This window comes from Myzus persicae, unplaced genomic scaffold (assembly GCF_001856785.1).
Source record: "Myzus persicae strain clone G006 unplaced genomic scaffold, MPER_G0061.0, whole genome shotgun sequence".
In the NCBI taxonomy this organism is placed as follows: domain Eukaryota; kingdom Metazoa; phylum Arthropoda; class Insecta; order Hemiptera; family Aphididae; genus Myzus; species Myzus persicae.
The window spans coordinates 330598-343296 of record NW_019102192.1 but is presented as its reverse complement, the minus strand read 5'-3'; the positions used below and the strand labels follow the sequence as shown (position 1 = coordinate 343296).

General features: G+C 29.1%; 3 protein-coding genes across 3 annotated transcripts; 2 read left to right on the top strand and 1 right to left on the bottom strand.

Annotated features, from left to right (window-relative positions):
- The first annotated feature begins 1042 nt into the window (after positions 1 to 1042).
- Positions 1043 to 4670, top strand: LOC111031517 (DNA repair protein XRCC3). Its single transcript, XM_022311504.1, has 6 exons — positions 1043 to 2061; positions 3403 to 3532; positions 3596 to 3786; positions 3848 to 4011; positions 4068 to 4280; positions 4352 to 4670. Exons 1-6 carry the CDS (start codon positions 1986 to 1988, stop codon positions 4541 to 4543), a joined length of 966 nt encoding a protein of 321 aa, XP_022167196.1. The 5' UTR covers positions 1043 to 1985; the 3' UTR covers positions 4544 to 4670.
- Positions 4654 to 6475, bottom strand: LOC111031518 (protein MEMO1). Its single transcript, XM_022311505.1, has 8 exons — positions 6217 to 6475; positions 6075 to 6156; positions 5923 to 5991; positions 5758 to 5870; positions 5590 to 5701; positions 5299 to 5518; positions 5052 to 5156; positions 4654 to 4987 (listed from the first exon to the last, which is right to left on the bottom strand). The coding sequence occupies exons 1-8, from the start codon at positions 6263 to 6265 to the stop codon at positions 4862 to 4864; spliced, it is 876 nt and encodes a 291-aa protein (XP_022167197.1). The 5' UTR covers positions 6266 to 6475; the 3' UTR covers positions 4654 to 4861.
- A 209-nt stretch (positions 6476 to 6684) lies between these two features.
- LOC111031514 (AP-1 complex subunit mu-1) lies at positions 6685 to 8820 on the top strand. Its single transcript, XM_022311499.1, has 2 exons — positions 6685 to 7830; positions 7904 to 8820. The coding sequence occupies exons 1-2, from the start codon at positions 7031 to 7033 to the stop codon at positions 8370 to 8372; spliced, it is 1269 nt and encodes a 422-aa protein (XP_022167191.1). The 5' UTR covers positions 6685 to 7030; the 3' UTR covers positions 8373 to 8820.
- Positions 8821 to 12699: the final 3879 nt, after the last annotated feature.

Here is a 12699-nt window from a genome sequence, read left to right as displayed (position 1 = left end):
AGATTCTGTCCTACAAATTCACAGCCCTAGTTATAACACTTTAACAGTTAACAGTCACTACAACAATGTCGAATTAAAGCTAAAATCTACCCACTGTAATAATATTGTTTGATAAACGATTTTACAATTTATAAGTACTAATACTTAGTTCTCAGAATTGAAGATCACTCACAACTAAATCTTAAAAATCTTTCGGCTTCTCAAAGCGTTCATTAGGCTTGCTTGTCGATCAAATACTCATATACGTATAGCTAGGGCGTAGGGGAATGCTTAACACATTTAGTACCTAGTTGTTCAAATAAGCAATCTATTTTTTTCTAAAATTAATTCCTAAAAAAGTAGGGTTTAAAACCGATTTTTAAAACCATTAAAAATCTAAATCAATACCTATCAAAACCTTAACAATTCCAAACTAGTTTTCATAATTGAAATCAAAATCAGAAAGCTGGACAAGTGGGTACCTATATCTTAAATAATAAATCATGTTGTCGTGTATGTCATTGTAATGGATGTGTTAATGTGTTATATTTGAATTCAAAGATAAACCATTAAAAATTATACTTTAAATTATACATTATACTTGTGTAAATATTAAATATTCAAATATAATAATTTTAAAATAAATAATAAATATTGAAAATATCTCATGGCTATAAATAGCGTAACTTTTTAGTAAGCTATTTTTTTTTTTGTTAAAGGTAAGAAAATTTGAGGGGGATTTTCTATTAAATTTTTTTATGTTAGCTATGAAAAGAGAAACTTTTATACATTTCTAACTGAAAAATAATTTTTAAAATTAAAAAAATGCTCATGTCTATAAATAGCTCAAAAAAGTCAAAATAGTTTTAACAATTTAATCATGTATTGAAAATGGTCATTTTAACATATTTTGGTGAACATGAACATTTCTAGTGTTTAACCTTTTTTATTTTCACTAAATCGATTAATGGAAATTCGTTAATCTACCGATGAAAATCCAATATGATAATATCGTAAATATTTTAAATTCAAACACTCATAAAAAATTAATGTAACTTTCCAGTAAAGTTTTTTTTGACTAAGGCAGAAAAATGGGTGGGGAATCTTCTATTACAATTTTTAATGTTAACTGTGAAAAGAAAAAAAACATAAATATTAGCTGTAAATTAGTAAGCACAGGTTAGATCGTAAAGCTCCCTCCCCCTTATTTGTGCTTATTGAGGTTTTTTAAGAGTTTTTTTTATCATGAAGTCTTGTGTCTATAGATAATTGATATTACACAAGACTAAATAAATTAGGCATTTGATATTATCTATAAACTTTGTCTATTGTTCTGTGAGTGCTGTAAACCGAGGTAGATTGATACATTTGATACTAATAAATCTAATACAAACCAAGATGGATCAACTTTACAATAAACCCAGGATTTAAGATACCATAGTTGAATAGTTCATACTATATGCAGTATACACCTTGTCAGTTGCCACTTGCCATGAATCATGATAATAAAGAGCTGAAGATATAATTTACAAATCGTGGACCACGAACCAAAGATGTATCGCCTTATCACTCATCAGTCATCTGTGAACATTGAACACTGTGCACGTGAGCCAACTTATCTATGGTCGTATCTTATCTATTATCTAATATCTATGTGACTTCGGTAATAAGGCACTAAAGTTTAAAACATAACTCCTTTTCAAGGTGGCCTTAAAACGTTTAAAGCCACTGAATAGATGAATGAAATAGATTTAATTTATTTTGTAAAATGTGTGGTGACGTGCAGTACTGCAGTAGTTTTATTACTCTAAGTGAAGTAGTCATATTTTATATTGTAGTACCTATTTATAATATAATATTTCTTTTTAACTATTTATCTCAGTATTTTGTATGTAACATATGTACCGAACATGCATAATAAATCATGATTGTTTCAATAATATTTTTTGAGAGTGAATTATGACGTTCAAGAAATGTGAAGCCACACCACTGCTGCTGCTGGTGAAATGAATTTGTCGTCGGCTGATGACGACTTGGATTTGAACATTTTTGACCCATACACACAAGCTGCGTTGATCAGAGGTAAAAATGTTAAATTATGTTATTTTTGAGTAGAAAATGACTAATCATTGTCAGAAGTCCCCCAAAATATTCTAAAATTCAATTGTTTGTACAATGTTTCATTTAATTTATGTATATGTATTTAAACTGAATGAATGGTGATGACTGATAATGAAGTGTTTGTATGTTTTCACATTATAGACCTATACATTTAGTATACAAATATATTTTTTGATATGGACTTTTCCCCTCATATTTTGACTTAACCTAATCTTCATTTATATAATTAGGTATATTATTTTGTTTTGGCTATATTCAAAATAAGAGTACACTAGTTTGTGCATGTACTAAAGTTTTGAATGTTGCCAGACCCTTGTACCTCCAAATTTTGAATTATGGTACATGGTTACTTCCGATTGTACATTGTTATTAATCCTGATGGTTGCTTGCCCAAACTCTACCAATTTTCAACAGCCAACTGGTGTAGTCTCATCTTGAATAGAGTTTGATGTTATTACCTAACATAGTTCATATTATATTATATATATAAATATAATATAAAATTAAACTCTGAAGTTATTGTATATTTTTTTGTTGGTAACTCATCGTTTTCTATGAATTTAGATTTCAACTATTTTTTGCTTTTTAAACAAAAATTAAACAGTACATTTCTACCAATTAGCAAATAACTTTTAAACATAAAAACCACTCTTAAAGGTAAAGGTGTAAAATATTTTCATTGTATTTTTTACTTGATACAGGATTATCCAACATAATTCATGGATGATACTATTCATAAATTAGTTATGGGTGTTAGAAATTAATTTTTTATGTTTTCTACATTGAGGTAACAATTGATAATGGCCATGAATTATCGTTAGGTATATTCACTTTTCAGTTTCCAAGATGCTTTGGAAAGAGGGTTTATAATACAATGCTACAAATAAAATGAATACTTACTTTTTTATGGTTTGATAACATTTGAAGAAAAAACATTTTATAAATAAACAATGTTGTCATTACCATAATATAAGAACCGTCAAAACTATCATGCTTTAAGAATAATATTATGGTACAAAAAAATTGTTTTTTCTGACTACATAAAAATACATAATAGTTTAATGTATAACTTAACCAAGATAAATATGTCCATTAAAGCTATTAACTGATAGTATAATAATGTACTTTAGCAATAGGTTCCAACAATATTTTATGCCAAGCTTAAATTATTGACATAAGTGAATAATTAAATTGATTAATTGTAAAAATAAAGACATAGAAAAATAAAATTATAAAATATTATCACAACAATAATATGTGAGTGTGATTGCTTACAAATAATTACTAGTTTGCATTGTTTAGGAGGTTTTTTATCATCCACAAATATTTTAAAGTATACCGAGGCAGAATTTAGAAAAAAAGCAAATTTGACAGTAGTAGCCACTCGCCGCGTGTTTATTGTAGCAGCCAATATAAGTGCTTCAAATGTCAAGTAAAATTAATTTCTAATAAAGTTTTAAAGCACGTGTATAAATAGTGATTAATACTGTTATAGGTGTCATCAAGAACCAAACAACCAAGTACTTACTACAGGTTGCAAACAGATCGATACACTTTTGGGGGGAGGCCTATTCAAATATGGTATTACAGAGATCTCAGGCGAAAGCGGCTGTGGGAAAACACAATTTTGCCTGCAGATCGCACTCACTGTCCAACTTCCATTACCACTTAAAGGAGCAAAATCTGGTTAGTAATAATGAATTGTTTTGTATAATAGATTTGAAACTTGACCTTTGTTTAAATTAAGGAGCTGCATACATTTGTACTGAAGATCGATTTCCCTCTAGTCGAATACAACAGATGATCTCTAATGTTCGTTTTAAATATCAATGTGACAGCAAAATTGATATGAAGGAATTATGTGAAACAGATTATGGAGACAATATTCTGATTAGTCACATAGCAACTGTGGTAAATTATTGTGTTTTGATTAAAAGATTTTTTCCAACTCCTCTCATGAATTTTAGGAAGATTTAAAAAAATGTATCCATGAAATGCTTCCAAAAGCACTGTTACACAGACCTATAAAACTTATTATCATTGATAGTATAACAGCAGTATTCCGTGGAGAGTATACACTAAGTGAAGTACCTCGTAGATCCAGGGATCTCAGAGATATAGCAGTTTTCTTACATAAGCTATCTGTTGAACATGGACTATGGATCATATGTGTTAATCAAGTAATAAAAATATGAAAGTTAAACTCAAATTTAACATACTATAAATTTCATTCTTATGTTTTCATATACAGGTAACATCATCAATATCAGATATTGGCGGAAATAAATTAGTTCCATCTTTGGGGCTTTCGTGGGCGAATTTAGTGACTACTAGACTTATGATGTCCAAGACACATTCTTCTAAATACATTGAGGTTATGTTCAGCCCACACACAGCTCCAAGAAGTGTTCCTTTCAGAGTTACTGAACAAGGGATTGAATGACTAAACTGAAATGCATTGTTTATTCAACAAAAGTAATTTGTATTTTGAATTATTTTTTTATCATCAGTCATGACGTGTTTTTTCATGATATATATCCACTTTACAAAATATATTTTTATAAAAATAATATGTTTTTTTATTTTAAAAAAAAATTTCACTTTAATATTTAATTAATAATATAAACAATGTTTAAATAAAACTTGATTACCATAATGGTTTACAATCTTATGTAATTAAGTATATAGTTTTTAAATTTAGTGTTAACTTATTTTTTAGAAAAATGTGAATTGAAAAAATTCACTATGAAGTACTGTATTGCTATTCAATTATAAGGGATGCAGACGCATAGCTTACTGACGAATCACCCAGATTGTAGCATTTGCTGGACTGAGCATACTTTAAAAATTTGAGTGACAATTTTTGAGTCCGTAAATGGTTAGCAGCCTATTAAAAAAATTGTAATATAGGCACTGATATTGTTACAGAAAAAAAATGTATTCTAATTTACCTGCAATAGAACGCTGATAGGGTGTCTGCCACATATAGTGTTAGAGAATGTTTTTAAGTACTCAACAAACGCAGCTGGTTTTAGTGTTTCTATAGTATCCATGCCCTTGAAAAAAATGACGTACATAATTATTAAAAAGTTATAATATCATAGCTGCAATTTATGATACTGTATTTTAATTTGAATTAATTTCCATTCAATAAAACATGTAAGTTAATTAAATTATAATCTTTAAATAATGTTCTACCTTATGATCTAGAGTTGTAATTGATTGATGAATTTCACCCCAAGATTTTTCATAAAATGTATAACGAAATCTTTGTCCCCAATGACAAAAATCTGAAGATATAATAAAAAGATTTTTTGGATCGGCTAAATATTGAGCGAATATATGTCCATAGAGAGATTCTTTTTCAGTACTCAACGAACCAACCATTACTGGCACAATAGTGAATTTATCTTTGTAGCTAAAATATAAAAAGAAATTGTACATAAATTATAGTAACTAGAAATGTAAATTTTTCTTAATGATAATTACTCTTGCATCACTTTGGCAATATATGGCAATTGCATTTCTATGCTATGTTCGTCTTCATCTACTTTCATACTCATTCGTTCGAAATGTCCTGTAGACTCGAGCTCTTCATACACTATATATAAATTGAAAACAATGACCTAATTTCACTTCAGCATTATAAATTCTTACCCTCATTGTCTATTTGTAAATCATAAAACGGTGTTCTATACTTGACAGCGGTTGACAGAGCACAACCAGACAGACGGACATTATGTGAGGGTCCAAGTATAAAAATACGTTGCCTAAAAATAACTAGAGTTACTTATGAAACATTTTGTAGTCATTGTAACTTACACGACAAATGGACTAATCTGGCGATAAGCAAATGCTGCACAAGCACCACAGTACTGATATCCTGCATGCCTGTAAGATAGAAATTCATTAGACTTATTGAGGATTAATGAATATAACACATCAATCAAATGTACTATTTGAAAAATACGCACGGAGCTATTATGGCTCTGGCGGGACCATGAGTGAGTTCGGCAGCTCCTAACCAGTTTTCTAATTGGTTGCTGAGCTCCTTAGCTGAAAAACAAATTCTAACGTTTTATTCCGATCTCGATCGTTGACAAAGAAATCACGTACCCGATTCGTTGTACCACGTCCCAGAGTGACTAGCTCTACGTACAGCCATTTTTGTTGAATCAGAGTGAAGATTTATTCCAACGTAAAAAAAGAAATGTTTAAAACTGTCAAATACAAAATCAGACGATCAGTAATTGGACACCATAAAAAATATTGAAGACAATGGTGATATATATTCTATAATGGGGTATGGGCTATTACTAATTAGAGTATTAGACTTACAGTACTACACAATAGTAACATAATATTTCGTATTATACTATACATAAATATAATATAATAATGTAAAAGCGAAAATCGCTGGGTAAATCAATGATAACAGTTTGATATCGAGTGCGGATCCGGTGTGGCCATGTAACAAAATACAATGGCCACGCGTCGAACTCGCCGGTCGTCGGACCACACTGACAACTCATTTGGTTCCACGCTTATCAAAGTATGGTTATCACGTCGACGTTAATACAATATGGTGATTGGTTCCAGTGTTTGACGATTGTCTCATTGAAGATAATATACCAATTAAATATTTTAGAATTAAATAATAATAATAAGTCGGCTATTACATTAAATATATTGTATTAATAATAAAATATCAATATTCAATACCGGTGCGTGGGTTTTGACTGGTGAAAAGTCTATCGAATAATTTGAAAGCTTACGAAAGAAACGGCAGAAACAGGTCTCCTTCATTTTTGGTCTTGAACAGGGCGTAGTAATTACTAACTAGTAGCTTGTCGTGGAGACGGCTCGCGATACGGGAACGTGGAACTAATGAAGTGATTGACTGTGAACTGTAAGCATTCGGTTCACGACAATGTCTGCATCGGCTATTTACATACTGGACGTTAAGGGAAAGGTGTTGATATCCCGTAACTACCGGGGTGACATCGCGCCCAACGTCATTGAAAAGTTCATGCCACTGCTGATGGAAAAAGAAGAAGAGGGATCGTTGACACCTTTATTGCAGACCGAGGAGTGTACATTCACATACATAAAATGCAACAACCTGTATGTTGTGTCCACGACCAAGAAGAATGCCAACATTATGCTGGTGTTTGTTTTCCTACACAAGATTGTACGAGTCATGAATGAATATTTCAAGGAAATCGAAGAGGAGAGTATACGCGACAACTTTGTAGTTATATACGAACTTTTGGATGAACTGCTCGACTTTGGGTATCCACAGACCACTGACAGCAAAATCCTACAAGAATACATCACACAAGATGGCCACAAATTAGAAATACAACCAAGGATCCCTATGGCTGTGACTAATGCCGTATCTTGGCGCTCTGAAGGGCTCAAGTATAGAAAAAACGAAGTATTCTTGGATGTTATCGAATCAGTAAATTTGTTAGCTAGTGCCAATGGAAATGTACTAAGGAGTGAAATAGTTGGTTCAATCAAAATGAGAGTCTACCTGTCTGGAATGCCGGAGTTACGCTTAGGGCTTAATGACAAGGTATTGTTTGAAAGCACTGGACGTGGAAAATCCAAATCTGTGGAACTTGAAGATGTCAAATTTCATCAATGTGTCCGTCTATCACGATTTGAAAATGATAGAACTATATCATTTATTCCTCCAGATGGAGAATTTGATTTGATGACATATAGGTAATGTTGAGTTTTTAAGTAGTTAAATTCATTAGTACAACCATACAGTAATAATACTTTCATTTTCTTATAGGTTAAGTACACACATCAAGCCTCTGATTTGGATTGAAAGTGTCATTGAAAGGCATGCCCACAGTCGTGTCGAATACATAGTAAAAGCAAAATCACAGTTCAAGCGTCGGTCTACTGCTAATAATGTAGAAGTAGTCATTCAAGTCCCAATGGATGCTGATTCTCCTAAATTCAAAACTACCGTCGGCTCTGTCAAGTATATGCCAGAGCAAAATTCTTTAGTGTGGTCAATAAAGTCTTTCCCGGGGGGCAAAGAATATTTGATGAGAGCACATTTTGGTTTGCCAAGTGTTGAAAATGAGGAAACTGAAGGCCGGCCTCCTATACAGGTGAGGTTTGAAATACCATATTTTACAACATCAGGCATTCAGGTCAGGTACTTGAAAATTATTGAGAAGAGTGGTTATCAAGCATTACCTTGGGTACGATACATCACCCAAAATGGAGACTACCAGTTAAGAACCAACTAAAATGCTGAGTTAATATTATTATTATAACTGAGTATAAGATATTTATGGTATTATTATCTATTACTTCAAATGAGATAGCATATAACTTTACTTTTAATTAAACTACAAAAACTTTTTTTTTTTTAATTTGCTGATCCGTCCTGTGCATTGTATTATTAATTTAACCTGTCATTACATTATTATTGCTGTACGAAAAATGACTGGTGTAGGTGTTAACTGTTCGTTGATTTTATTGTGAAAACAATATCCTATATTTTAATTAATTGTAAATATTTCATGAAACAAATCATAACAACATGTTTAGTTATTATTGGCTTAAGCCATTATATTATGTACCAATATTTTATTCCAATTTTTATCATTATTAATAATAATTATTAATACTATTAGTTATTGTTAAGAACATGCATTATTCATCTGAATAAAATATCAAATGAGTATAACCTAATCTACCACTGTTTTTTTTATTTTTTTAAATATGACATGCTAGGTGCTTATTAACTTATTTTATCGTTCACAAATTAAAATTAAGGCCTGTTAGAAATGTTATGTTATTATATAATACAAGCAGTGCTACAACTGCATTACTATTTACTATACTAATGGTGTTGGCTTGGGTTAGGTATGTCCATATGTGTACCTACCAGGATACATAATGTGTAATAAAATTATCTGGAAAGTATTGATGTATAAAGTACTGCTGATCACAGTATGTTCAAGTAAAATCACCTGTGTGTAAAATATGCAATAGAGTAACTAACTAGGTAAAATGCCACCTAATCTGTGCTAATACCATTGATTATTCTGGAAAAGAATCTTTGGTAATATGATGCGTAATTATGAATAACAAATTTACATTGTGTGCAGTTTATTTTAATGAATTTCATTTTAAAATTACAATTTTTCTTGTTAAATAAACTTACAAACTGCAATATTATACCTATTAAAGTTTTATAACTATTAAGCGTACATGCTATGTCATTGTTATGATGTATAAATATATATTATATTATTTCATACCTAAATTAAAAATTTCATAGATCTTCTATGAAATGTAGAATGTTTTAGATAAACCCTTTGCAAAGCAAATTTGTTAAGGCTCTACATAATATTGTATTAAAGTATCATAGATCAAAGCTGATTTTCTGTATTTATCTGTTCTAGAAAATTAATAATCTTTTTAAAGCCACATAAAATAAATTTATTCATTGAACTTGCATAATATAATATTATCAATCTGAAATGAATAAATATATAAATTTGGAGAATCCACTCTGCTTTATAGTAGATATCAAGTGTACCTCATCATTGAGTAGGTCACTATAATGAATGTGTTGAATTTGAATAGAGTGATTAATCATTGCTATGTTGTAGCATATTGATCTATTTATTATGCTACTATACTTTTGATTTATTGTAGATCAAGCTAGAAAAATGGTGAGTTTAAAAACTGAAAATGCATATTTTGAATATTTTGTCAATTTTAAGGAAAAACTGCATATTTCTTGATTTACATATTATGTAGGTACCTATATTGTGCATATTATTTAATATTTAAAAAAAAATCATACTATAAATTATTTTTTCATAACTTGTGTATTTTAATTAATATTTAATACAAAATTTAATATTATTTAACATAAGTAAATATTTATTGTTGTTGCCACAGTCGACTAATAATTTCTTTAGAAAATTTAAAAAAAATATTGGTGGTTGAATGAACAATTCAACAACCAACAGGTATTATACTAACATTATATATTTATTTCATATTTAATTTCGCAAATACCTTTTAACTTACCCAATCTAGTATTAATGGGTTAATATACCTTTTTAACAATTTTTTCAGTTCAATAAAAGGTAAAGATGCCAACCAATTTTCGGCCTTTTTTTAAATATTATAAATTTTTTTTTCCCATATTTTCGATTTGTTTTTGTGCATATTAATAACAACATTAAACTTTTTTGGTAGAATTTAGAATAATTTTTATGTCTTATATTTTGATTATAGGTACTCTAGGAATATATTTTTTGTCTTACCTATACTTTAAACTTTTAAATATCTTAATCCTAAATTCCTAAATGCTTTATATATATTTGTAATTTTAGTTCATAAGACTACTGTTTGTTACTATAGGTACCTAGCTTTATCATATTGTTGGTAAGTGTTGTAACATTTTTATGTACATCGTATAATTTACATACTTAGGTACTGTTAAATACAATATTAATATATTATTATTATTTCGTGTCAAGCAACCTCGTGTATAAGTACGACTAGGAATAAAATAAATTTAAAATTAACAGCATTGAGTCGGTAACATTAAATATATGAATAATAATAAAAATAAATTATAGATATCATCATATGGAATACTGAATAGTATATATGACACGACAAAAAACGTTCAATGCATTTAACTTTAAAATTCAAATATTAATTAAATATAAATATATCATAATAAGTCAATTGTTAAATTACATGAATAAATAATAATAAAAATAAATTATAGATATCATATCGAATAGTATATGACAGGATAAAAAACTTACGGTAAAGACGTTAAGTGCCATTCAACGTGCATGTGTGGTACGTCACAGTACACAGATTGTGTAACTTATCATGGCTAATAGGTTGAAAAATAATTTTGTACAAGTTGTACTGCAATTTAATCATGGATTTATAAATTCAAACTCATAGCTCATATTATTTTACACATAATAGAAGAGGTCACTCCATAAGCTACAAATTTTTGTAATATATAATATATCAATTATATGATATTATATTGTATTATTGTATACAAAGTATGCAAATTATTATATTTTATATTATTCACAACAGTGTATAATTATTAACGAACTACACGTGCGAAGCAATATAAAATATTATATTCCTAGAATACTTATAATACATATTAATATATTATACGCATGGCTTGATTAACCTAAAGGCTGAATAAGCCCTTAATAATAGTAATGCGCCCGAATTATTCTGGCCTCCATTTGTTGCTTTTTATTGTATATTAAAAAATATTTAAGCATTAAGATTGTTATGGAGAAATTCTATGTGGTAGACCGTAGAGATCTACCTAGTCGTATGATAACAGACTGCAATACAGTGGTAATAAGCAACAATTTTCATTTATAAAATACAGTTAAAAAATGTCTTCCATTCTAACTTAAATGAAGAAATCTTACATAATATTATGTACATAGTTCTGACGTTACTTAGAAAACGGACTTCTGCAACAGTATTAAAAGTAAAACTATAAGAATGACAAATCTTTTAAGTCTTTTTAGAAGAGGATTTAATTTATCTACTATTCATATATTATTTTGGTGACACTCGAATTGCCTCTCAAATATAGATGACCTTTTTTTCAATCGAATCGTCTCCGGGTGTTTTCTGAGGCAATTCGAGTTTACCCAAATGGTCTACTCGAATTGCTTCCAATAGCATGGCAAGATTACTAATTAATATATCGATGGTTGTTCATGTACTATCGTTATTAAATCAATTTCCTTACTCCTTAGTGTTTAAAAATATTACTTTGAAAAACAAATGAAGTTTTAAAATTAAAATATTTAAAAGTATTGGAAAATTTATTCAAACCTCGGAAACTAATATGAGATGCAACATAATAATAAGCTTACATTTGTTTACAAACTTAAGTTTTTTACTGTGTAACAGAATTATATTTTACCTAAATTAATTTTATGTATTAATTATTGATTTTTTAAAAAATTTGAAACAATATATTTACTAAAATGTTTATACAATATATATATTATTTATTAATATTTCCTATAATATAAGGTTATAAATCGATTAATTATAGCTATCAGTGGCCATTTCAGTACAATGAGGGCCACTACCTAAAATATAATTCAAGTGATTAATATTTTTGAGTCGGGAGCCAATTCGTGAAACCTTTTAAAAAAAAATTCAAGGAATGCAATTCGTGAGCTCCCATTATTTTAATATTGCAATAGGTATGCAAAAATATTTGCCGCATAAACTAATTCGTATTATTATTCACTATATGTTATAGAACCGTATTGTGTGCTAACTTTGTATACAATGCTATCAACCAGAAAAATATGCAAATCCGTATGAATCCTAGTCCTAATTATTATGATTACAGGTAATCGATTTTACACAATACGTTGTTATACGTATAAATATATGTCTAATATAGTATAGTTTAATATATTCGCAGCGCAATCATGAACACTATAGAGAGCTTCCTGTAATAGGGGTGAATAAACTACTGCATTTTCCCAGGTTAATTACTTAATAATACTTATCTTTAGTGTATAATTA

Coding starts and splice junctions, on each gene's coding strand:
- LOC111031514 (XM_022311499.1), top strand. CDS start 7,031: ATGTCTGCATCGGCTATTTACATACTGGACGTTAAGGGAAAGGTGTTG. Junction 7,831..7,903: donor TTTGATTTGATGACATATAG/GTAATGTTGAGT, acceptor ATTTTCTTATAG/GTTAAGTACACACATCAAGC.
- LOC111031517 (XM_022311504.1), top strand. CDS start 1,986: ATGAATTTGTCGTCGGCTGATGACGACTTGGATTTGAACATTTTTGAC. Junction 3,787..3,847: donor ACTTAAAGGAGCAAAATCTG/GTTAGTAATAAT, acceptor GTTTAAATTAAG/GAGCTGCATACATTTGTACT. Junction 4,281..4,351: donor GGATCATATGTGTTAATCAA/GTAATAAAAATA, acceptor TTTCATATACAG/GTAACATCATCAATATCAGA.
- LOC111031518 (XM_022311505.1), bottom strand. CDS start 6,265: ATGGCTGTACGTAGAGCTAGTCACTCTGGGACGTGGTACAACGAATCG. Junction 5,992..6,074: donor GCCAGAGCCATAATAGCTCC/GTGCGTATTTTT, acceptor TCTATCTTACAG/GCATGCAGGATATCAGTACT. Junction 4,988..5,051: donor CTATCAGCGTTCTATTGCAG/GTAAATTAGAAT, acceptor TTTTTTTAATAG/GCTGCTAACCATTTACGGAC.